Source organism: Caretta caretta, chromosome 4 (genome assembly GCF_965140235.1).
Source record: "Caretta caretta isolate rCarCar2 chromosome 4, rCarCar1.hap1, whole genome shotgun sequence".
Lineage (NCBI taxonomy): Eukaryota > Metazoa > Chordata > Testudines > Cheloniidae > Caretta > Caretta caretta.
This window is the reverse complement of record NC_134209.1, coordinates 37,323,683-37,350,322: the sequence shown is the minus strand read 5'-3', so window position 1 is coordinate 37,350,322 and position 26,640 is coordinate 37,323,683. Positions and strand designations below refer to the sequence as shown.

Sequence of the window (26,640 nt, the reverse complement as noted above, 5' to 3'; positions counted from 1 at the left end):
GGTGAGCTATAACCAGCAGGAGAGAAAAAAACCTTTTGTAGTGATGATCAAGGTGGGCCATTTCCAGCAGTTGACAAGTACCTGATCCAGATTAATAAAAAGCTTGTTCAAAAGTTGCTCGTATATTTTGTTCTTACAAGTATTTTATTTTAAGGTCAGTTAGAGGTGAAGAAAATCGTATACCCTGTCTTTCAGCCTCGAAGCTTTTATCAGGGACTGTAGAAGTTGGATCACTGCCAGTATTTAATCTGAATAGCAAACTGCAATTTCCAGATGTTACAATCTCTTTCTTTTTCCTTCATTGAGGTTTATCTTTCAAATGATTTAAAGTCTGTGTGACCTCCTATGGATAGGTACGGTTATATATCTTCCAAGCATTCGGTAGGTTGGAAAAGTGCTGGTGTTCAAAGGATAATATAATGTCCGTATAAGAATTATGTATATAAATTCTGCACCAACTAATAGCTATATAAACATGTGAGCATATGTGTGTGTGTGTGTGTGTGTGTACGTACATAGTACTGTTTGAAATTGTGACTAGATTTTAAGGTGACCGTATCCTTTTAATGAGTTGAATGAGATTGTGGAATGAACCCTGAAAGGAACTAAGGACCATCACAAACCTCACCACCTTCTTCTTTAATTGCAAGATTCTTTCCTTTGAATTTTCCTTCTCTAATATAAACACATAACATGTATACTTAAAAAAACCCTACCAAAATACAATATTGCCCACACAAAACTCTCCTGGGAACAGGATGAGAGAAAGAATGAACCATGCATGACAGATGTTAGTGCATTATGTTAGACATAATGCACAACTGGAAGGCACTTGGACACGATGGTGATGATGTGATATAAGAACCTTTATACTAGAGTAGAGTTAAAAGTAACTTCAGATTCTAAGTCTGGCTCTGAATTCCCACTGCAATTCTATTTTCTTACTTTTAAAGTGTTTTTATTTCCTATTGCTAGTGAGAGATTCACATGAACAGCAGAAAGTGAACAAGGCCCCAGTCCTGACAATCTATAGGCAGAGCTTAACAGACTGTACACATAGTGGTGTTAAATGCACAAAGGAAATGCAAAATAACCCCCCTCCCCGTCCAGTTCTGTCACTAATGCTAATATTAGGTGGTGCTTGTAACAATGGTGGGCTACGAAACATACAGAAATTGAAGGGATATACATGTACAATTTCAGGGCCTAATCTCTTATGATTAGCTTTGTATAGTACACTTATAATTTAGTAATATTAATAGGATTGCAAATTAATACCAATAGGTAACAAATAATCCTCAGTATTTTTCATAAAGGTATTCTCTCTCTCTCTCTATTTTTGAAGAATTAATTTTGCTAGAATTGGGGTTTCCACTGTTTTTAAAGATACTTATCAGGGAAGATGTTTTATTTCACAATGGTTTTATAGGACACTGCTTTTTCTAATATCTTTTCAAATGATCACAGAGCAAAAGAAACAGTAAAAAGACTACAGCGGTAATTTGGCTGGGATACTGGTCCTAATCCTGTATCTTGTGAAAAACACTGGGATTTTAAAACCAGAAGACATCTGATTTGAAAGGTGGGGGCTCTGTTAAGCGGTGTTCCCTAATGTCATGATGCTTTGGTTCAGTACTAACTCGGAGAGACGAATGCTACCTGCTGAATCAATAAGCCTTGCTTGTGCCAGTCTATAGCTTTCCTTTTTGGGGAATAGGATTGAATAATGGACTACTTAGTTAGTCTCTAAGGTGCCACAAGTACTCCTTTTCTTTTTGCGGATACAGACTAACACGGCTGCTACTCTGAAACCTTGGATCAAAGTGGGATTATCTGATTTCTTCTTACTGTGGTTTGGGCCTTGAACGTGTCATGGAGTTCGTGTTATGGATGATCTTTGAACAATGGATCTGAGACAACTCACCTTGCTTATAATATTGTTGGTTCTGTCAGCTGCTTGGGGCTCTTTTTAACTGAATTGTTGCTTATTTGAGCACATGGACTGGCTGGAGTAGGTGGGATTGCTTTTGGGTTTGTTTAGTCTGGAGAAGAGAAGACTGAGAGGGGACGTATCAGTTTTCAATACATAAAAGGTTGTTACACGGAGGAGGGAAAAAATTGTTCTTCTTAACCTCTGAGGATAGGACAAGAAGCAATGGGTTTAAATTGCAGCAACGACAATTTAGGTTGGACATTGGGAAAAACATCCGAACTGTCAGAGTGGTTAAGCACTGGAATAAGTTGCCTAGGGAGGCTGTGGAATCTCCATCATTGGGGATTTTTAAGAGGAGGTTGGACAAACACCTGTCAGGGATGGTCTAGATCAGGGGTGGGAAAACTTTTTGGCCAGAGGGCCACATAGGCATTGCGAAACTGTGTGGAGCGCTGGAGAGGGAAGGCTGTACCTCCCCAAAGAGCCTGGCCCCTGCCCCCTCCCCGCCCCCTCCCACTTCTCACCCCCCCTCAGAACCCCTGACCCATCCAACGCTCCTTGTCCCCCTGATCACCCACTCCCGGGACCCAGCCCCTATCCACCCCCCAGGACCCCACCCCCAATCCAACCCCCCCTCTAAAGCCCCTTTCAGAATGCGGCCCTGCGAACACGGGCAGAGGACTCAGGAGGAGCAGGGGCAGGCGCGCAGCCGGAGAGAAGTGGCAGTTTCCCCTTCAGAGCTCCGCTTCTCTCCAGCCGGCTGCGCGGCCACCTGGTGCTCCTCCTGAGTCCTCCGCCTGCGTTCGCACCGCCTGCCTGCTCCCCTGAGGCTGCAGGTGAGCCCCCCTTCCTGCTCCCCCCTGCCTCCACAGTGCAGCCCCCTCCCTCGCTGGCGGCGCGGCACGCTGAGGCTGCGGGGGAGGAGGGATAGCAGGGGAGGGGCCGGGGGCTAGCCAGGGTGGTCCCACTCGCTGGATGTGGCCCACGGGCCGTAGTTTGCCCACCTCTTAGTCCTGCCTTGAGTACAGGGGACTAGACTAGATAACCTCTCGAGGTCCCTTCCAGTCCTATGATTCTGTGTTCTGTAATCAGCTGAACGTGAGCTCTTAGTTGCCACTGTGGCCAAAATGTCCAGTGCAATTCTGGAACGTATAAGCAGGGGGATCTTCGGTAGGAGTAGCAAGGTTATTTTACCTCTGGATTTTGCAGTGGTGCTACAGCTGCTGGAACATGGTGTCCAGTTCCGGTGTCCAAATACAGAGAGAAAAGCTTGTGAGAGTAAGATTTAGGGCCTGTGCCTTTGGAATTCTATTCCCACACCTGTGCCTCATGAGGCGTGGGCCCCTAGTAGTCTCCAGAAAAAAATATTTTTATAATTTTTAAATTAATTTGCTTGTTCGAAGGTGTTTGCCCTGAGTTTTTTGTCTTTTAAGGAATCCAGAGGCTTTCAAATGTAGATGCCAGTGAATCGATGATAATTCAGACCAGGTTTGTGGTGGTGATATTTAATTAAAATGTGCAGGTTATTAGTCCACAGTGATTCGTCACAATTTTTATTGCACATATTGTATTGATGAACGTATAATACAGCAGAGTCTCATTTACATGTACTCCAGTGATTAAATGAGCACTGTTGCTATTAGGAACTCACCTGAATGCTGCATGCTGTGAATAAGTGTTCAGAATAACAAACACAACCCATTTAAAATAACTGCAAAGGGGCCCTTTGAGCTGAGCCAGTTGCAGGCTCATCGTAGCATAATGATGAGTTTATTGTGACTTTAGCTACAGTTTAAATATTTGGGAAGACTTAAATCTCTAAAAATCTACATGATGATTTTTTTTCACCAGGTTTATGCATTCCCTGTTTGTTTGAAAGAAGAAAGGGAGTACTTGTGGCACCTTAGAGACTAACCAATTTATTTGAGCATAAGCTTTCGTGAGCTACAGCTCCGATGAAGTGAGCTGTAGCTCACGAAAGCTTATGCTCAAATAAATTGGTTAGTCTCTAAGGTGCCACAAGTACTCCTTTTGTTTTTGCAAATACAGACTAACACGGCTGTTACTCTGAAACCTGTTTGTTTGGATAGTTCTTGCATATATTTTATTTAAAAAACTGTTCTGTTGTTTCAAATAAATTTCCAGTGCTCTTGATTTTGTAGAAGTCTTGGTTGCTTGGTGACATTTCTTTTCAAAGCCATCTTATCCAGAAGCATAAGAGGGGATACAAGCTTCAAATGTGCTGCTGTTATTCCTGTGCAAGTGGTTTTTGTGGTGTAAACTGATGGTTTAAGAATAAAGAAAAAAATCCTGTTTGTTACCAGAATTTATCCCTCTTCTCCCCTCGGCGTAACCATGTTAGAGCAGACAAATTACTCTTACATTTAAATAGGGTTGCCAGCTTTCTAATTTCTGAAAACTGGACACGACATCAGAACTTCCCCTCGATCTGCCTCTTCTTCTGAGGCCCCGCCCCCTGCTCACTTCTCTTCCCCCTCCCCTTGCCTGTCGCTCACTGCTCTCCCCTGTCCCCCTTCCTCATCACTTGGTCCTCTCTACATCCCTCCCCTCACCAGCTGGCCTCCCTCTGCTCTGGGGCTGGGACAGGAGCTGCAACTGCTTACACGGAGCCTATCTGCCTATGAGTTGCAGGTAGGAGGTGGTCCCGGCTGAGCTGGGACTGTCACGGATTGATGACCCAGTGCCACTCTCCCACGGTAACCAGATGACCTGACACTGTACAGGTTCCTTTTTGATTGGATTTTCCGGTAGAAAAGTGAACACCTGGCAACCATACATTTAAAAGTCAATAAACTTTGTAAGTGTTCAACGTTTAGGGTGGAATTGTTTGGCATTGTCTTAACTCTTCTTTCATTGAAGTCAGTGGTAAAACTCCCATTGGTTGTAGTGAGAGCAGAGTTAAGCCAATGTGGAGTGTTTGTGAAAATCCTTTCCCATAATCTACTGAGACAAACCTTTTTTTATTTTCAGTTTGCAAACATTTGTTTTCTCTCCAGATATGTACTTGGGTCCTAGTTTTATCCTCTCTCTCTTGCTAGAGAAATGATGCAACATCTTAAAGGAATGGCCAATCAAGTCAACTTCTCCTGCCATCAGTTCCAATGTCTCTTCCTTTTCGCCATTGGGGACATAGTATTTTTTGTGTTTGTGTGTGTTCCTCCTCCTTCCTCTCCTCCATCATTCTGCTTCTCCCCACCCCTGGTAAATGCCATGTCTGTGCATATAAGCAATTATGGTGGCCGAGAGACATGGCACTTATTCTAGAAAATGGGGCTCATAAGTTCCTGTCTCGCATCCCTTCTAATAGCTCCTGACACATAACATGATGTTTGTGTGCATAGGAGAGAGAGAGCCGGTAGGGCTGAACACCAAGCCAGTGTCAGGACAAAGCTGATGCTTTGGAAGCTGTGTGATAGATTTTCTGCCCTGCATTCCCACATAGCCACCATATAGTAAATGCTGTGTCAGGCCAGCGAAACCGCTTCTTCCCTCAATCTCATGCCTATTGCTTCTCTCTCTCTCCTCTGCCCAGGCTTGGGATGCTAAACATTGTATCACCTGAGGCGGAAACTAAAAATGATCACCTAAAACCTCTTTTCCCTGTCGTTCCCCCCCCTCCTTTTTTTTTTTTTTTTTTTTAAGTGGGTTTGAGGGCAACTGCTATCCACTGTAATGGGCCTCGCTTGGTGCATCAAGATATGGAAACGGACACACCGTCCTGCAGTTGTTTCTTCTCTGCTCGTTTGGCAGTGACAGAAATCAAGCTGAGGTCATGTGAGTGCAGCCAGCATTGAATGTCAATGCCAAGAATGCAAAGTCACATTACACTGGGGTCCTTTCATGCTTTCTCTATGAATAGGGATTAGTACTTTACCAAATGTCATGGAATTAGATTTGTGATCTTATGGAAACCTGTTCACACAGCACACACTCAAAAAAACCACCCAAAGCTGACAACACAGGGCATTGTGGTTTCAGTAAGTGCAGCAGATGGTAAATTGAAGATCCTCATAAATGCTAGAGTGTCCAAAAGTTAATTGTCTGTCTCTCTTTAAGGCAGTCAGATAGCTGAGGGCTCAATAGCATAAAACTCTGCTGCCTGTGTGAAATTTACAAGATGCATTTCCAGGACTGAATAAGTTGGATGCAGACTGGAAGTAATACAAATGAAAAAAATTACTGGTAATGATAAATAAAACACCTACATATGTACTGCAAGTGCCAAGAACATTCATTTGTCACATACTCAGTACATATGGGAGTACAGTGAAACCTTAACTTAATGTATTGACACAAATTGGTTGCCCAGCTGAGCTGGCCTGGAGTGGAATCGTTCTTTGTATGTGTAACCCACGTTAGCTTGGTGAGGTGCTCTGTACCCTTCTGGTGGTGGCTAGGCCACCTGAAGTTGCTGAGTCTGCTATAGCCATAACTAACAGCAGCAGAGGCTCGTGCATTAAGAACTAGCGGTCCTAGTTTCAATGCCTACTGCCAACAGGTGTTTTTTCCCCAATGTGGGACTGGGAAAGTGGTATTGCATATAAAGAGCAGCATCCTGCAATTGTCAAAACCTGTCAGGAATGTGTGGGTTTGGAAGAGAAAGATATGCACTTTTGCAGGTGGCAGCCGTTACCTCTCATCCTTATCACAGCTGACCATTTCAGGTACATATGTTCAGTTCTCTAGCTATTCCTACAAGACGGCAGGGGTAACTATTTTTCCTTAGGCTGGCCACCATTCACCAACATTAGATGTTTGAAACTAGGAATAAGGATCCCTCACTCACTACTTCCATAGATTTAAATCCTAGCCCAACCCATGTGGATCCTCTGTGTCCACATATCTATTCAAGAGACACCATCATAGGGCCCAATCACGTCAGCCACACTATCAGAGGCTCGTTCACCTGCACATCTACCAATGTGATATATGCCATCATGTGCCAGCAATGCCCCTCTGCCATGTACATTGGCCAAACTGGACAGTCTCTACATAAAAGAATAAATGGACACAAATCAGGCGTTAAGAATTATAACATTAAAAAACCAGTCGGAGAATGCTTCAGTCTCTTTGGTCACTCGATCACAGACCTAAAAGTGGCAATTCTTCAACAAAAAAACTTCAAAAACAGAGTCCAACAAGAGAATGCTGAATTGGAATTAATTTGCAAACTGGATACAATTAACTTAGGCTTGAATAAAGACTCGGAATGGATGTGTCATTACACAAAGTAAAACTATTTCCCCATGTTTATTCTCCCCCCCCCCCCCCCCCCCCCCACTGTTCCTCACAAGTTCTTGTCAACTGCTGGAAATGGCCCACCTTGATTATCACTACAAAAGGTTCCCCCCCCCCCCCATGCTCTCTTGCTGGTAATAGCTCACCTTACCTGATCACTCTGGGTACAGTGTGTATGGTAACACCCATTGTTTCATGTTCTCTGTGTATATAAATCTCCCCACTGTATTTTCCACTGAATGCATCTGATGAAGTGAGCTGTAGCTCACGAAAGCTTATGCTCAAACAAATTTGTTAGTCTGTAAGGTGCCACAAGTGCTCCTTTTCTTTTTGCGGATAGAGACTAACATGGCTGCTACTCTGAAACCTTTTTTTACTCTGTTTCAGCCACCCCACCTCCCCACCCCATATTGGTAGCTTTGAAGCTGTGTTTTGCGGATGCTGCAGGTCTGACCAATTGCCTGTGTTGGGGTCAGGAAGAAATTTTTTCTTCCCATAGGGGCCAAATTGGCAGAGGCCCGGTGGATTTTTTCATCTTCTTTGCAGTACCCTGGAGGCACAATTATGTTAATAAAAAGGAATAAGAGTTAATTGTCGGAGATAGTACTCGTAAGGGGTGTTAATTTCTTGCAACTGCTGGCCATTTCCAGTGCAGTTAACAGGCTAAAAAGCACCAAAGACGTGGGATTTTGCTGATGGGCCTTGTGCTCAGGAGATAGGGGAAAACCTTGTGGCCTTCGCTGGTGGAGGTCCTCACCCTCCTGTACCCTCTGTCCCCCTTGTGTGGGTGGGGAGGGGTGGGTGATAGGACTTGGAAGAGCGAGCTGAGTCCTAAGAGGAAGGCTGAGAAGAGTGTACCCTGTGTTATGGGTTATATGGAGGAGTTGTGTAACTCCTGCATTGGAGCCCTGTAGAATACCTGGTATGGGAGAGTCTGGGTGACAGGGAGTGCCTCTTTCTTAGGTTAAGTTCAATGAAGTTGTGGCTTTCCAATTCAGATCCGTTGTCCAGGTCAAGGGTCATTACATAGGAAGCACCATTAACTGGTTAAACATATTCTATTTTTTAGCCACAAGCTGATAGAGACAAGACACTTCCTTCTCTCCTCTCTATGTAAAGATAATGCCAACATTCAGGGGCTACAGGGCTTTCTAAAGTGAAGGTCTTGTGTTAATGTGCTAATATCTCCATCTGTGTAAATGAAATAGGAGCTTACCTGTAAATGCAAAGCAGTTGCTGGTAGTGCAGAGAAATAGGTTGTTGTCTGGCTGGCATTTGCACCTCTTCCAGTAAGTAAGCTGTGTAACCTCAGAACGCCTCCTCAATTCTGTAGGAGTGGAAGAATAAGGCAGGCCGAGTGCAGCCGTGTAGCAGAAGGTTCTTAGCAAGGCAGTGTCAGTCCCTTTCTGGCTTTGCTCCATTCACTAAGCCATTTTGTACTTATTACAATGCCATCTCCTTGTGTCTCCGAGATTTTCTCATACGCTTGCCTCACTGATATGCATCAGCAGGAGGGGTTAGCTGCCAGCGCTCATGCAAGCTAGAAAAATATAATGTTATGTAGGAGGTAATGTAAATGCAACCATAAGGAATTACAATTTATAGAGATGACATATTTAGAACTAGGAATAAACACAGTTAGCAAAATAATTTGCAAACGGTGTCTAAATTCAGTATGAATTGTTAGCTCAACCAGCAGATAGTGTCCATATTTACAGTCAACCTAAACATTTATATAACAAAAAAGTTTATTCCAGGCTCACTGACTGTATGGCAGTGGATTAGAAATCTTTAATATTGTATAATTCTATTACTCTTATGCATCTTTTTCTTAAAGCAAGTTTAATGCTCACAATTTAAATTGACACTATTGAAACTAGTTTTCTATTCCTGCAACTGTTCCAACACAGATGGCAGCAGTACAAGCTTCCCATAATGCCTTGTTGAATTGAGCAACTTTGGCCAGGGGCTCTGTAAGGGAAGAACAGGGACTTTTGTCTCCACGGTTAGACAAACCTTGGCCCCTCTGCTCAGAACGACAGATGTGTGGTGCTTCTGATGTGGACACATGTTCACTGTGATCAGCAGCCTCTTTCAACTAAGCCAACAAACAGCTGTTGGATAGCTGCTTTTATTCACTGTCAACTTCGGTTGGTTTTGTCCAGAGACCATCAGGTGAAAAAATTTGTAGCCATCCAGTTCACCCCCTTTCCAACATCACTTCACACTTGGCTGCCAATGGAGTCGGCGCCTATGGTGGGCTGCAGGAAATAACTCTGCGGACTGCGGCCGCATGTTTGAGACCCCGGGTGTAAACTGACAATACTGTACACAGAAACAACATACATACGAATCAAGCTGAACTTATAATATAAATCAATACAGGTGACTTTAAATCTTATTAAAATATGTCGAATCTGTTTCTGTTTCTTCCCCCCTCAAGGTTGTGCTTCTGTTTGTGGCCCTCCTGTGTAATAAAGTTGGGCCTCCCTGCCTAGTTACTAAGGCACTAGACAAGGACTCAGGAGACCTGAGTTCTGTTCCTGGTTCTGCCACTGGCCCCTGGAGTGACCTTGGGCAAGTCACTTTGCCTCTGTGTCGCAGTTTCCCCATCTGTAAAATGTCAATAGTGATACTGATACCCCTTTGTAAAGCGCTTTGAGATCTCCTGAGGAAAAGTGCTTTATAAGAACTAGGTATGATTAGTATTAATATCCAGTGATGATGGAAACAAAACACCCAGTGAATCAGTAATATCACTGTAGATAATATGTTTTTGCTGGAGGGAAGGTTCCTGTGTGATCTCTGATTTTTGTTTACTGACATTTCTTCTAGACCTGTAGAGCCATTTTTCTTTCAAATGAGACAAGAACAAGACAAAACTGTCATGGTCCAGGTCTGTTTATGAAAGTGGAGTTGTTCACTTACAGTGGGCCTGTTCATTTAGCGTGACTCAGTCCCTGCTTTCCTCCTCCCACGCACTTGCTTACCAGTCCTAATAAATGGAGTGCTGAGCCTTGTCAGTTGAAATGACCCAGTCTGTGGTGACGGAGGTGGGTGGGATGTGGCACTGGCTAATAGCAAAATGACTGAGTTATGCTGAGCCAAGTTCCCTGCAGTGAAGTTGCTGCGCATTCTTTTCAGCACACTTTAGTGTCGATACAGTACCTCTATAACTGCTAGTGGTTTCATGATCCTACACTCTGTGTCAGGCCGCAACCACTTACACCTATGTCATAGCTAATGCAGTAATGTAAGTGCATATTCATTGGCAAGAAATAGGACTACTACCAGTTCCTGCCAGCTAAGACCTTGGTGTACCAAATGCCTTAATTAGAGGGTGGAGCTTGCTTCCACCTCTGTTCCAGATTGAGACATTGTGCAGGAGCTTTGTAAATTGGAGTGAAATTTTTTTGTAGGATCTGACTCCCATCACAGTTTGCAGCTTTATATAGAGTTGACAGTGGCCCCATAAAAAGAGCTTGTGATTGGGGTGCACATAAATAGCCCTCACTGAGGCAGGTAGGGAAGGAATTAACTATGTGCTCATTAGACAGAAGAACAAGAATATAAAGAGTAGTCGGAGGAAATCTCTCCCTCAAGGCAGGAAGCTCCCAGGCACCAGCAGGAAGAAGGACCTGGGAAAATGCCTGTCTTGCAATATGGCCCGCCAGAGGCCCTCCTTTGTTTGCCGCCTTCTTCTGTTTCCTTTTTGGGGACAGAATGAAAAGTCCTGGTCCTGACCACCGCCCTTCCCTGTGTGTTGGACTAGTTGCAGAGAAATGCTGTAAACTGAGCAATACAGAATGCCATATCTTTTTCTTTGTTTTTCCTTTTTCTTCCCTCTTTCCTACCACTCTTGGCCATGGCTTGGGCTGCGCTCATACAGAGCTGTTTTCCTGCATATACCGGGCAACTTACAATTATTTTCAAATGTTTGTAAAAATATAAACTGATTTCAGGCATTGTGCCAGAGGTGGGCTGGCATGGATGAGGGAAAGAGACTGGATAGGAAATGTAGCAGGGCAGAGTTTGGCTTTTGGGTAGGAGCCCATGGAGTAGTGATAGGTGGAGCAGTGCTCCCAAGTCTCCGGATGCAGGGGCCCTGGAGGAGCAGGAGACTGGTGGGGTAGGAGGAGGGACAAAAGGCTGGGGGAGCGTAGCGTGGGGCCTGGAAGGGGTGAAAGTTAAGGTTGGGTAAGTGGTGTATTTTCGGCGGAGTGCTTGAGAGAGGGAGTTAGATACTTTAAACGTTTGATGTCCAGGTTTTTTTTCGTTTGGGTTTTTTAAAAGGAGTCTGGGTTTTTTGTACAGTAAGAACGATAGTGCTGTTAGGGAGTTTGGACTGCATGAAAGCATGTTTTTTAACTTTCCTGCTTGTATTCTGCAAAGAGAGGTGTGTGCGTGAATACTGTATGTTTTCTAGAAAAAGATCTGTAATATCTTGGCTTCAAATAAAGTACGTGTTTTAGTACTAGGACTTGAATTTGGAAAGTGATTCTAATGCTGTGAGCTTGGAAAGAGTTAGACTCATTTTAACTATGTTTTAAACTGTTGTTCATATGTCTGAGTGGAAAAAAATTGGACTCATCCAGAAATGCACCCTCCTCGTTCTGGTTTCCAATGCATTAGTTTGTGTTATGGCCAAGAAGAGAGGGATTTGAGCCTTTAGGGCATCACTAACCTATAGTTAGTATTGCATACAACACAGCATTGATTGCACCACCAATGAGCAATAAAATTAAATACATGTAACATCTGTAACAGAAAACAGATGTCCTGCACAACCAATCTGAATTAAATAACTTCAAAAAGCAATAAGAGTAGCGACAACTGACTTTGCACTCAAAATTATGTTCGGCTGCCCACTCTATCTACAACCTACTCCAAGATTAACAAAAAATAATAGAAGAAGAATAAACGAACAGCCACAGAGTTTTACATTAAAACTGGTCTCATCCAGGTCTAATTAATTTTTCATTTGGGTGGATCAAACAAAAATATAGTCCCGTGACAGAAGTTGCACAGCTTTCTCAGAGCATTTTCAGATATGTTTTTCTAGTTTGGGTTACTGTACAATGTCAGCTGTGCCTTTGATTCAGCTGAACGAAAAATGTGTGAAAAATTGAGTAGAGCGATTCTTATCGGCTGCATCTGGGGGAGAATCCATCAAAAGTATCACGGAAATAATTATTTGTAAAATATATATTATTCTTTAAAAATGTATATTTAAAATGAAAATAGAGAATAGATTTAACATCTGAAAGCCTGTTTTACATCTTTAGATGGCTGCCTCTGATGTGAATCAAATCAGGTAGCAATCACCCTGGTATCTTCCTTCACTAATCATATTGCTTGGAGTTTTCCTGCTGGCAGTGGCTCAAGGGAAAACAATTAATGGGCTCTAGGCCAACATATTTTTCATAAGTATTACAGTACATCTGTAAATTTATATGAACATATAATGTATGCTCTCAGCAGTTTGCTTTCCCATGGTGACCCTCTGTGGTTAACCAGCTTTAAATGAAATCCTGTGCCGGCTGGTGCTGAGAGTGGAAAAGTTATGGGAAAGGAGGGAGGCAGGTTCTTGGCTCTAACCCCGCTTATTCCCTTTATGTGGTGTTTTAGCCCAGATGAAAGCTGCTATACTGATTGGATAGGCAGGTGAGCTGCCTTCTCAGTCATCTTTCAAGCTGTGCTTTTCACTTTGTTGGCTGACCCCAAAATTTCCCACAATTGGAAATTTAAATCAATAAAAATTGGGGGGAGGAAGGGGAGGGAAGCTTAAAAATGAAAAAAAAAAAGCTTATCTGTCAAAATTATAAAATAAAAATCAAATTTTGCGAAGGTCTATGAATAATGAACTGAGTTTTCTAAATTGCAAATTGTATTTCAATTCAGGTTTAGTCAAAATAGTCTTCCTCTTGGAGAATGATTAAAAGAAACCTGAAATGAATGCCCGTGCTTCATATCAGTTCAAGATTGACCAAAAAAAAAAAAAAAATTATTCTTGGAAAAAAATTATAGGAAGAATTTAATCAGTGTCCCGCCTTTTAAATATTTCTCTTGTGTATTGTAGCTATGAATGCTATAGCACAGGCGAGAGAAATATTGCTTTGGGAAGGATTGTCTTAGAGCAGTAGTATATTTTAGTCAGTTTAGTGACTTGTAACAACTTAAAGGGACACTGCCAAGGTTCAGAAGGCCCATGTTTTACTGATGGTACTTCAAAAAGTTGCATATTCTCCTTCATGCAGCCATGAGCCGTGAAAAACATTTTTTTTCTTAGAACAAACCAATCCCACCAAGCAATGCCACAGTCTGTAAAGTGACTGTACAAAACCCCAGAGGACTGAGTGTTTTAAGATGCAACTATGTACATTGCTCTTACTCATTCTATGCCTGTTTCTTTCATGTGCCCAGGATATAGAGTGAAATCGTGCTCTCTGGAGGGCTTAGAGTATATCGTACACAGTCATGGAAAGAGAGAATCCAGTGTGCATGAAGGCAGTCTAAAATGCTGGGTTTATGACCGTGTCTACATGTGCAGCACGACAGCGGTGCGGCTGTACCGATATAGCTGCACTGCTGCAGCGTGTCTGGTGAAGATGCTCTGTGCTGACGGGAGAGAGCTCTTTCGTTGGCATAAAAAACCCACTCCTGCAAGTGGCATAAGCTATGCTGGCGGGAGAGTTTCTCCCCCTGTCATAGTGCTGTGCACACTAGAGCTTATGTCGGTGTTACTTGTGTGAATCAGAGGGGTGGAATATTCACACCCCTGAGTGACACAAACTTGGCTGACATAGTGACAATTTTGGGCCTACTAGCCCCAACAGTTTTGCTTTAAAAGGCTGTAATAAGAAGTTTTTGTCAGTACTCATAGCAAAGAAGTTCATGCATGCATAGTAGAGATGGATCCAAAAAAACCCTGAATTTTGAGGAAGTTTTAATCTGAGTCAAAACTTTACAGCTCTGGTTTGTTCCTATTGTATAGGAACGTGCGCATTCTATTGTTATTGTAAGGGTGTAAAATGAAGCAACTGCGTACAGGAATGATTTGTCCAGCCTGTTTTATTTTTATAAATCTTCCTCACGCAGGACATATTGGCATTCGGTGGTATGTGACAGTGATATATTACCTAACCCCTTTACTACTTAGTCTGCAGCTGTGATGCTTTTGGTGGTAGTCTGTTTTAAATTCTTTGTTTTAATAAGAGTGTCAACTGAAATTTTTAAAAAATTGTGTGTGAAGTAGGAGGTGATCAATCTGCATTTGTGCTTACAATGTACAACTGTTTTAGTTTTGTACCATTATTTACCATGTTACTTTTTAAACTATATATGCAGTTTTGTAAGGTGCTGTACCCCTCACAACAAAGAAATGATCATACCTGAGTGCTTTGTTTCCCCTGCTAGCCAACAAGATTAATAACACTTAGAGAAGGATGTATGTAACTTCAGATGTTTATTGTTCAACCCACCTCTGAAAACACTGAAGTGCTAGGAAAGGGATTATTGCTTATGAATGTAGCTAAACATGTGAATTAATACTGAGAGAAGAATAGAGAGATTATAGAATAAAGTATACAGCAATAGTCTTTATTGTGTTAATTTTGTTCATTGCATGTAAACAGTTAAGGACAGTGAAATGATAAAGTATTGTTACATGCTGTCTGATTATTCTCAAGTAATTGATTTGCTAGAGAGAAATTTGAATGTAGTTTTTGCTTTACATTGACATTAATGAGTGGAAGGCTGAGGGTTGTAAAGTTTATCTTGTAGAAAGTGTTGCACCACTGTTGTATAATGCCAAATATATTTTAAAGGACTTTCTAAATATTTGCAAAAAGAAAAGGAGTACTTGTGGCACCTTAGAGACTAACAAATTTATTTGAGCATAAGCTTTCTACAGCTCACGAAAGCTTATGCTCAAATAAATTTGTTAGTCTCTAAGGTGCCACAAGTACTCCTTTTCTTTTTGCGAATACAGTCTAACATGGCTGCTACTCTGAAACCTTTCTGAATATTTGTTCTCCTTAACCTGCTCTTTAAAGATTTGACAACAAGGTTTTCAGAGGGTCTGCCTCCAAACAAAAAATATTGAAGACACATTGGGTCTGATTCTCTGCCACCATGCGCCTTCTGTAGTCATTTTGCACAGGTCTAAATGGCTATACAAGATACAAGGCAAGAGAAAATTGGGCCTTTTTTCTCTAAAATATCTAGAGTAATTTGTAGACAGAGGGTAAAATTCTGCTCTTTTAGGCTGGTATGGATCCGGAGTAGTTCTTGTGACTGAAGTGAAGTTGGTTGACGCTTGACTGAAAGCAGAATATTTCTCTTTCTCAAATGTGAGTGGAGAGAATTCTGCTGACTGGCTTGGATGTAAATTAAGGCAGAATTGGTCACACAAGGTGGGGGATATTTGTGTAAGAGTTGTGGGAAATACACTGGTTTTTGGTTGGCATGTTTATCGTGACTAGAGTGTTTTGTGTATATGTTCACATCTCTTTGCTGGAAGTTTTGGTTTTGTAGTTGTGAACTGAAAACTCCAAACCAATCCCAAAGTGATCCCTGGAGAAACTCACTGGTTTCATGATGAAACCCCATTCTTCTACCACAGGCTTTCATTTTATTTTTAGCATCCTTGTATAGTTCATCACCATAGTATCTCTGTCCTTGGGGTAGTCTGGGCATTGATCCTTTCCTCTGGTAGGCCCCTGCTCTTGTTTCAGTTGCCTTTGAGAGGGAAGGGGACAGAGATTTCTGTTTTGGGGACTGGAGGGGAGGATCAATATATACATATTTTGATCCTCTTTAAGGGTCTTCAACGAATAGGCTGCGCTTGTCTTTTCCTACCAACAAGTTGGATGGCAGCAGAACTGGGAATGCTGTTCCAGTCGTCCTGCCACCTCTACTCATAGAATTATAGAAGTGAAGGTCTGGAAGGGACCTCAATAGGTCAACTTGGCGAGTCCCCTGCACTCAAGGCAGGACTGCATAATAACTAGATCATTCCTGACAAGTGTTTGTCAGATCTATTCTTTAAAACATCCAATGACAGAGATTCCACAACCTCTCTAGGCAATTTATACCAGTGCTTAACCACCCTGACAATTAGGAAGTTTTTCCTAATGTCCAACTCATAACTCTTACTATAGGCTGGGGGTTGTGATGTTCCAGGCTACAGTATGGGATGGGTTTCCTTTGACTCAAGTGATATATATCCTTCTGTTAGTCACTTTTTGCAACTAATGACAATATTTTACCATAATAAGCCTCAACTCCAGTCAAAGGGTCAATATCTCAAGTGGTGTAAATCTAATTAAAGTCTATGGATCTATGGTAATTTACTGCTGCGGTTCTGGCCCAAAATACGCATGTACATACTGCTTATTAAACTATTGTATTTATATTTACCGTTTCACACTTCTGTACAGAGCAACATTGAACTGCACACAAAATACAGCATTTACCAAAGCTTTTCAAAGATTTTTGCCATTTCCAAATGCCATAATACGGATTTTTTTTATGAATAGTTTTATACTTTAGCCATCTTGTTTGTTTTTCTACTGTTTAATTCTCCTTGCAAGAATAGGGTCTTTCCCTCCTTCCTTGCCTTTCCAAAAGTGATGTATTTGTAAGCATCATCTGTGTGCTCATTGTGCGGTTTTATCCCTTCAAGTTTCAAAGAAAGCCAGTTTAAACCACAAGGACTTAGTACAACTTTCTTATGCAAACTGTATAAAGTTAAAAAAACAGCAGAGTTAGTTGTAACTCATATGTACTTTTTGGCTCTTTAGTAGAAGCATCACAGAGGAGATTATACTCTGAGCAATTGGTATTTCATATTCTGGTTTGATTTAGAATGCTTAAACATAATCTGTTCTTATTAGAGATGGAGCCCAAACCAAAATCCAAGATCTGGTTTCAGATCAGAGTTCACAGCTTGAACCAATCTCCATAATGGGACAAATCCAAACACCCTGAACTTTGGGAAAGTTCAGTTTTGGATCTGGAATTTGAAACTCCATGTTTAGAAACACTTGTAGATGGTGTCTTGGTTCTGCCTCTGAGACAGATCCAGTGTTTGGATCTAGGGTTTCGATTCAAACCCCTGTTTAATAATTATATCCAGGTCATACTGCTGAAACATCTGATTCTTGGTCTACAGTTCCAATTTCTACCTTGATGTTATCTAGCAAATGGCACATCCCAGATTTAACATAGGTTAGAATTGCAGTCTCAACACTTCAGTCCAAAAAAGATCAATTTAATTTCTACTAACTTCTTCCTGTGTGATTATATTGTTTGGCCCAGGTCTGGAAAGAGTGTAACATCCATCAAAACTTGAAGGCTCATTGTTAAAATAAAAATAATTTATATATATATATATATATATAAACACCCCCCCCCCCTTACTCTGAGTTATTAACAGCTGAGCTTAACATTGAAGTAATTTTAAAAATGTAAACTTATTTCTCACTATTAATGTTCACTTTTGTATGTTACACAGGTTGAATTCTGCAACTAAGCTGATCAATTTCATGCTGTGCTCCCAGGCAGCTTCAGTTCCTTGTTCTCCTGCATTCAGGCAATGCTGTTGTGTTTTGTGTTTCCAACAGTGTAAGGAAAATATTAAATTGGAAAAATAAATAGAAAAAGAAATCACAAGACGAATCTTTGTTTTGTACTTATGCCCCTGGGGATAGAGCTTTCTGGCCACAAAGCTGCATGCACACTTAGGCCCTGATTTGGATTGCAGATAATATGGTACAGACAAAAACACAAGAACAAAAAGGGAGTATTGGAGGGAGTAACCAAAGATTGGATACCTTGAAGCTCAGGGCCTCAGTATCTCTGTATGGTTCCACATGATATTAATCAGCAGCAGTAGTGGCCCTGTATGACACGGATTATAAGACATAGTGGATTCTCTCCCTGTTGAAATAGAGGAAATGAAAAAAAAAAACAGATTGTTTGTTTGTTTGTGGAAGATGAAGTAGAAACATTTGACAACAAAAGAGGACTGACAAAACAGGTAGGGTGCTCCGAGAACTTGATGAACGTAAAAGTTACAGTGAAGAAAATGAGGGAATCTTTTTTTTTTTAAATATAAGATTATTAAAGCACATATTGTTATTGAAAGAATATGTGAAAGAGCACCGTGTAACAGTAAGGAATTTAAGGGTGCTTTGGCTTGGCAAGGGGAAAGAGCCAGAAGGGGAAGAGACCCAGTGGCTTTCAGCAAGTCAGTAGGTGAAGTTCTAGACGCTGATGCAGAGAAGGCCCCTTCCTCCATATGGAAAGAAGTTAAAAAAAATCCATATGAGGAAGAAAGTCAGCTTTGGAGTCAGTACTGGGTGTGCATCTGATCTCGGATGTAGAAAGGGCCTATTGCTCTCAAAGGAGTTTGTCTATCTGATAGGCAGGTGCTAGGAGGAGGCTGACTGGGTTGTGGGAGGGCAGAGGGTGTCCTTGTGGAGTATAGACCGCCATGCCATTCCCCCAGACTTCCTGTCACGGCTGCCAGAGTGGTCTTTTGGAGCCTGTTGTTGCAGCGGCTAGGGCGGGCTGTCTTGGGGAATTTCAACATCCATGTGAATGACAGCTCTCCCGGGTTAGTCACAGCCACTGTGGTAAATATGATCATCCCAGATGGTTCCTAGCTCTGCTTACAGCTGAGGAGGTGACACTTTGAATCTGATCTAACACTTAGTGTGTGTGGTGGTGGTGGTGGGGTGTAGACAGCAGACAGTTAGTTATGGTCTAATCATTGTCTCTTCCAGATGGAAGACAGGGCTTTCCCTCTTGCCTGTCAGGGCACTGGAAGTGGTGTGAGGATGATATTTCTGTGATTAATGGATTCTGTTGGATTCCAGAATTCTTGGGGGTAATGTTCTTGTCATTGGGCCAAGGCAGGTTTAAGGCCTGATGTATTGTGTCCCATCACGGCTTGAAATGTGAGCCGTATATCTAAAAGTTGTCAGGTAACTTAAATCCTGTTAGCGAACGTCTCTCTGGTTATCTACCTGGAATTAAGACTTGAGCTCTCCGTTCCCAAGTAGGTAGGTACTTTAAAAAAAAAAAAGAGAGAGAGAGAGGAGAGAGAGATGTTTTTTGTTTACTGTAGGTGCCCATGTAAATCAAGCTTTCCATGTGCCCCTTATACAAACATAGGGCATCGTACCGACTTCTCGTGTTCGCCTGGAACGTAGGTAAAGTGTGGTGCTAGCATCCATGTCTCTTGATAGTAATTACGGACCCGTCGGACCTGATTCTGCAGCCTACACACGAAGCTCTCTCTGACTTTAACTGGTCTCAAGCACGTATAAGGGCAAGATCGCTAGACCTTTAGGGCAAGGGATACTGATTTTTAAAACCAAACCTGTGGATATGATCTGGAGGACATTTGCTGATGATTCAACTTTAACGGGTATGTAAAATTTTGGGCCTGAAATACTTGACAGTGTGCCTTTCTGAAAACATGGCTAAGTTTTGAGTGTTTTGGTTAATATTAAGTTAACATTTTATAGAAATTCTCGTGGCACATAACTAAAATAGCCTCTTTCGAAAATGCATAGAAGTAAGAAGTGAACTCACTACGAAGCTGTTGAGTTCAGTGCTGGGGAATCCCCTCCATTTCCCCTCTCCCCTTTTCCCAGATAGGTAAATGTAGTTTCTTGGCATGGTTTTGGAAAGAAAAATCATTAGTATACTAAGTTGTTTACACAGCTCTTAAGAGAAAATATACTGAACGCCAAAAAAAAAAAAAAAATCTATGAACAGGATCAGTTTATTGCAGAGAAACTGCAAAGAAAATCAATTTGCCATTCAAGCAACATTCTATTATGTGGCCCCAAACCAGTGCCTATATAGATGGCTCTGTAGCTGAACTCTTTTTAAAGCCAGAGGAGAAAATCTCACACATGTGTGCACACTTGTGTGTCCCCGTCCCCCCCTTTTCTTTCTATATTAGAGGCTCTGCTTGGTTACATTGCAATGCTGTAGATCTCTCCTGCCCTAAAGATGTTTGTTAGGTATTTAAAAAGTGCTCTCTCACGGCATGCTGGAATGGTGTATATTAGTGAGTTGTAGATTTAATCATTTGACAAGCATTATCTTACATTGCAGTTAATCCTGCTCCATGGTACCATTTAGTAAGCAGGCAGTGTGGAGAGAGGAGATGTTTAATATGCCCATTCTGGTTACCTGATGGATCATTTATAGGAGTTTCAACTCTGAACCCTACAATATCTTTTGGGTTACAGCACACTTCATTTAATTCACAAAGTCAATTCCTACCATGACATTTACTCATTGAAATAGATTTTACAGTGGATGTTGCATGGAGTCCCAGCTGCCCCTTCATCTTTCCTTCATGGCAGGAAAACATTGTCAGGATTACTTATCTTTAGAGCTTGGTACTCGATGTCTTCTTGAAAGTAACTTCGCAGGTATATGTACAAAAAATGGCAAAGGTTCAGGGTATTATGTCGTAGTACACAGCCATTTTCCCTTTTTATTCAGGGGCATAGGAAAGTAGTTAAAGTTTAGTAGGGTTGGGGGACTTGGTGGATCAGGGAATTGGTATATAGAGCCTTTTGTGTCTGGGTTATTGATTTGTAACCCACCCAATTCAAACTGGCTTTGAATTTGACCAGTGGGCAGGTCTCTAATATTGCAAAAAAATCTACCACCCATGCCACTAACTGGAACCCTTGTTCCAACAGGGTCAACAGAGAGGCCAAGAACTAAAATGTACTTGAAGGAGCAGCACCTCCTCTGGTGTAAATTGGCATAGCTCCATGGGCTTCAGTGGAGCCACATTGACTTACACCATTTGAGGATCTGGCCTGAAGTGCTACTAGAGTGACCCCTATAGGACAAATCCAGTCATGCTGACCAGGTGTGGAGAAAGCTTGCTATACTGCTGTCTGTTGTATCAGTTCTGTGGAGAAACAGAGGACTTCAGTCTCCAAATTTGTCTGTCTGGCTCCTTCTATAGAGGAGGTTGACCAGTGGTGGTGATGGGATTTCTCTGTGACTGTGACACCTATTTCCTTTCGCCCCTTAGATCATATATCCAGCCAGCGTCCCCTGATTGCTCAGGTGCTTTCTCTGAGAAGTCTCTGTGTGCCCTCTGGTTCCCTCATTTTAACTTGGATGTATACTTCCTTCCTGTTTTCATTCTGTATTGCAACTGTAATTAGTTGATCCTTGCGGTTTTTGTTCTGTTTTGCTTTTATTGTAGCCTTCCCCTTCCTTACTTTTGTTGAGGGGTAGCTGTGTGTGTTTCTTATGGGTGAATTCCCTTTGGGGCCCCACCCACATTTACAGGGATCTCCTGACGTCTACCTCCAGCCATTGCACAGAGGTCAAATAGACTGACTCCTAGCATGAGAATTACATTTGCAAATAAAGTCAGAGTTTAATAGCTGTCATGTGAGGGAGTTATATCAATAACTTTAATGCTGGGGTTGGCAACCTTTGGCACGCGGCCTCAGGGTAATCTGCTGGTGGACCGCGAGACATTTCTTTTTCATTGACCGTCTGCAGGCTCAGCCTCCTGCAGCTCCCAGTGCCGCAGTTCGCCGTTCCCGGCCAATGGGATATGTGAGAAGTGGTGCGGGCTTCAGGGTCATTCTGGAGTCTCCTGGATGACCAAAGAAGCTGGTATGCATGTATCGCTGGGCCATAGCAGCCAAACATACACTTCAGCTGAACTAGTAATATGCCTGGAAACCATAGAACATGAGTAAAACAACATTTTCCTATTGCCAGAGAGGAGTGATTGTAGTGATTACAACTCATTGTCCCTGGAATTGTTATTTCTAAGTAGTTCTTTTGCTCATTGGTTATTGGCTGTTATTTTGTGTGTGTTTGTTTATATTAAAGCCTCAACTTTTTGACTGTTACACAATCCTAAAGCAGCATGGCACTTGTTAATCTTATGGGCATATACAGTACTGAAGATAAGCCATGGAACAAGGAATTCCTTAGATGGGCAACTGTCCCCTGAAGTCATGAAGATTGTGATGTAATCAGTGGTAAATAGTAACTCAAAATTTGTCAGCCTTGACTCAGTTTCCATTAATTTGGACCAATTTTGTGGTTTGAGTTAGTATTCTATAAAACCTCATCCGTCTCAATAGACTTTAGTTCTGGCGTTAGTACAAACCCAGAACTTCAAAGGTGTTTAAATCATGTGAAGCAAGACTGGAAGAAAGTTTTTGCAAAACTCTTTGAACCAAAACCACAAGTATAGCTCAACTCTGCAAGTTCTACTTGAGAAAGGAAACGTGCATATTTTGGGAATGCAAGATTGAGTCATTTATTAATTTAATTTATTGAATGTTTTCTGAATGCAGAGAGAGAGAGATCAATAGTTTTAAAATATGCTGTGCCATTCTGAGATATGCAAAGATATGGTGTCTTATTGGCTGCGTGGCCTACTGAAGTAGCTTGTTCGTCGTGAAATATGAAAGCAACCAATAAATAGAAAGCTATAATATTATGTTTGTTTTAGGCTTATTTTAGGATTATTTTTAGTAGTTTTTTCTGATGACAGTTCTCGTCTAAAAATGTACCCATTGATAGGCCATTATGTGGGCAACATAACTATATCTGGTAATGAATATGGATTTTAGTGCTTCCTCCTTCTAGCCGAATTTCTCTTATTGTGCGTTGCATGGAAAGCAACTCTGTACAGCTGACTGGCAAAACGAGGATGGTATGTTGTGTTGTCCTGCTGCAGATCTTGGCTTATGTGAGGCTTGGGAGATATTTCTTTGAGTTGGTTTGTGGAGTGGTTGGGGAAGTGACGTTCATGGCGTCTGAGATGTGTATGTGGGAAAACATTAAGCTGGCTGTGCTGCTTTAGGGATCTTGCCCCTTATCCTGCTGTTCTCTGGCTGTTTGCTGTGCCAGGAAAACAGCCTTTCATTCTCTAACTTTAATTGTGGAATTGTAGGAGAAGCTGTTGTATTCGGACGCCGACAGCACAGGAAAAATCTTGACGTGACTGTCAGAGGTACAGAGGTTCCCAGACAGAGGGGTGAAGATGAAGGGGCAATTGATATATGAAATGTTTGTAACAGTCAATTCACAGTTCTTACCCGAATTTCCTCTTGTTTCTTTCAGTTTCTGGGCATAGCATTTCTTGGAATTGGATTGTGGGCATGGAATGAAAAAGTAAGTTGAATATAACATAAACTCAGTTTTTTTTGTTAGTGACCAATTGACGAGCTATATATTACACACGCTACCCATTCACACACTTTCCATACTGGAGAGAAAATCAGATCCATTGTCAAATGAAACTTTAGCTTGCCTCACCTAGAAGGAGACCTTGGCATCTTTCGGGAGGCTGCTTTGGCGAGAAAGCTCAACTGACAGATGCACACAGAATAGCCACTGCAGCGCATACATGGAAAGTACAGCACAGAGCTCTCAATGGTACGCAATGTTGGTATGATAGTGTACTCTCCTAAAAGGAGGCAAACCAAATGAAAGTGAGTTTTTCTGTTTTTGCCTCTGAATTTACAACACTACTGGTAGCTGTGGCTTAAATTAGTTTACACGCTTACAAAAAAATAAGCACAAGACTGAGCTATAGTGTCCCTTCAGTTATCTTTAAAAATAAGTAAATAAATAAAAATAAAAAAATTAGAATGTGCACTAGAATTGCGCAACTGATGCGGTAACTCTTATCCTCTCAGAGATAGGCCTATTAACTCATGTGATTAAAGGTTTGCAGGACTGGGCCCAAATTTGGGAGACTGCTTGGGGATGGAAAGTGAGAAGGAAAGGCAGTGCCAGACTAGAAGGTACAAAACAAATCAATGTGTGTCAGAATCCTAAGTAAAGAGGTCGGTTCGCAACAAGGTAAAAGACCAAAATAATTAAAACTGTTTTCTTCCCCTTTTGTTCTTATTAATAATAAATACCTATGACAACAAGAATATTGTGAGAATTAATTAGATAATGTTTGTAAAGTGCATTGAGGAGGAAAAGCACCATGTTAGTGTTAAGTATTGATATTATGTTCACTACTAAGCTCATAGGTGGGGCTGAACAAACACAGAAATAATACATTGGAAATCCAGTCTCTGGCTCAGCTTTTGCACTAAATATTCAGAATGAATTTGCCTATCTTGGAAGCAAGTCAGTCAGTTGGAGCCTTCTAATCATTCCATGTGTTTTCCTGCTGAATACAGACAATTTAAAACAGGATCTTATTTTAGATGGCTTTGAACGGGCATTGAAGTGCATTATGAAAGTCTGTATTGTGCTAGGGCCCCGAGCCTGCAAAGATGTAATCACATGCTTAGCTTTACCTACTACTAGTATTCTAATTGAATTAAATTGAGCTACTCTGTGTGTTAAGCAAAGTATGTCCTTTTGTCTTTGTGGGTTTGAGGCATAAATTAGTAGTATTTGCTTAATTTTGAAATGGCTTCCCAGTTAAGCTTTTTTTTTATAAAGTTCTTTTAGCATTTCATGAAGCAGCAAAAATGATTTTTCCATTATTATAATTGTGGCCTTAGCCTAGAGTCCTAACGTAAAAGGGTTGTTCTGTCAGAATAAGAATTCATTAGGTCTTCAATATAGATCATTAGTGTGAGACTGGATTAGTCTCTTCATGGAGAAATGTATCCAATTAAAAATTATGAATAGCCAGAAACTGCAGCAAACATTTTACTTGAGATGCAGAAACTTAATGTCATGAATTCATTTTAAAACAACCAATAGATTTGAAGAACCGAGTTTAAAAAAACAAAAACAAAACCATAAAAGCAAAGCGAGAGGAGGTACGTGCCAGTTTGGACAGTCTTGGCTGTAGGACTTGTTTCCATAAACGAATAAATAAAAATGTTGCTGTCCTGGGACGAGATTCTTCGCTCAGACACGTGCACTGCAAACCACCGACTTCAGCAGGCATTATGAGTGCATGCTTGGGAAAGCGTAGTGCTTCAGGAATCGTTTGCGGTGTGTTGTAGCCTTGTTGGTCCCAGGGTATTAGAGAGAGATGAGGCAATATCTTCTATACAGAAATTGATCCAATAAAAGATATTGCCTCACCCACCTTGTGCTTTAGAAAGACTGTTTCTTATGTTTAATGTGGTATCATGTAAAGGCCCCAGCTAGGGCTGAGGCCTTGTTGTTCAGGGTGCAGTGTAGGCACCTAGTGCAAGAGTATCTTTCCCACAGAGTTTACAGTCTGCGCTGACACGGATTTCCACGGCACTGCTCCTGTGTACCGTTATGTACGGACTTAAGTTTTTGCACAGTTGGAGTTTAAGAAATCACTGTGCTGCTGTAAGTTGTGATTTTGGGGATGCAAATCCAACTCTTCCTTCAGTGGTCATTTGAATTTCTTTCCAGTTAAATGTTATCTGTACACACACTCTGATTATTTCTCTAGTCAAACTTGCCACATCTCAAAGCCTTTTCAGAATGACAAGAAGTAGAGTACCAGATAGTGTACCAAAAGTTGGGTGATATCACTAGCCAAGGTTGGCTGTAATAAAATAATGCACATTTAATTGCAGCCTTATTTACTGCCAGGTGTGAGGAATGCACTGTAGTTCTTCTAGTGATGGTCCCTATGTGGATTCCAAATGCGGTGTGGGTGTGAGGAACGCATTGTGGTTTCACATCCCTTCCTAAGCCCCCAGTTGTTTCTAAAGGAGACTTGAAGACAAACAACATTTTTAAAGAAAATAATTCCCTACATAGTCTTAATACCTTCTTTGCAGCCTTTAGGGGAGTAATAGAACTCACTTGTCAGACAGTGAATGTTAACTGGTTTGACAGGCAGTCGGCGAGGCCTAAACAAAAAGTGGAAAAATTAGCATCCTAAATCATGAACCTGAAAGAGAGCTGTGAGAAATAAGGAGGCAATGAACCCGAAAGAGAGAGAGAATTCTTAAAGACTAAGTTCACCTCTCTCCACCCGGTCACCCCGGTTTTACTGCTGAATTTTTCTCTTGGAGATTTTTGAGGAAAGATCTTCCCTTCCTTTGCTTTATCCCAGTGAAGATAAAAGATGACGAAGGAAAGATGCGTTAATTGTGCCATGAGACTGTAGATACTCACTTTCAGCAAGTGCTTGTTTGAATCCTTGTTTGGAAATTTGAATCTTGTGCCTATCCCTGGGGATGCATGCAAATTGGGCAAAACACAAAGCACATTCTCTGCTCTTGCACGTTTCTGGATTTTATATCAGGGGTGGTGGTGTGAATAATTTCAATTATGTGACTCATCATTTAGAGTTTGGTGCCTAAAAGGGCACTGTCAAAATAATTTTTAATGTCCAAGCTCGTGTTAGAACACCTGAAGCTTTTCAATCTGAATGGATTTTAAAAATCTCATTGTACTTTTCTCTGTTTGTGCTGTTAGTTTACTTTGTGAACTCCACTCCTTTATGACAAGGAAACTAGACT

General features: G+C 41.5%; 1 protein-coding gene across 4 annotated transcripts in view; it reads left to right on the top strand.

The window, feature by feature from the left end:
* TSPAN5 (tetraspanin 5) overlaps nucleotides 1-26,640 on the top strand; it is a 146,982-nt gene that overhangs the window by 95,475 nt on the left and 24,867 nt on the right. For all 4 annotated transcript variants that reach the window (XM_075127540.1, XM_048846611.2, XM_048846609.2 and 1 more), the window contains one exon: nucleotides 23,336-23,386. In XM_075127540.1, coding sequence (XP_074983641.1) covers nucleotides 23,336-23,386 — 51 coding nt within the window. The remainder of the gene's footprint in view (nucleotides 1-23,335; nucleotides 23,387-26,640) is intronic.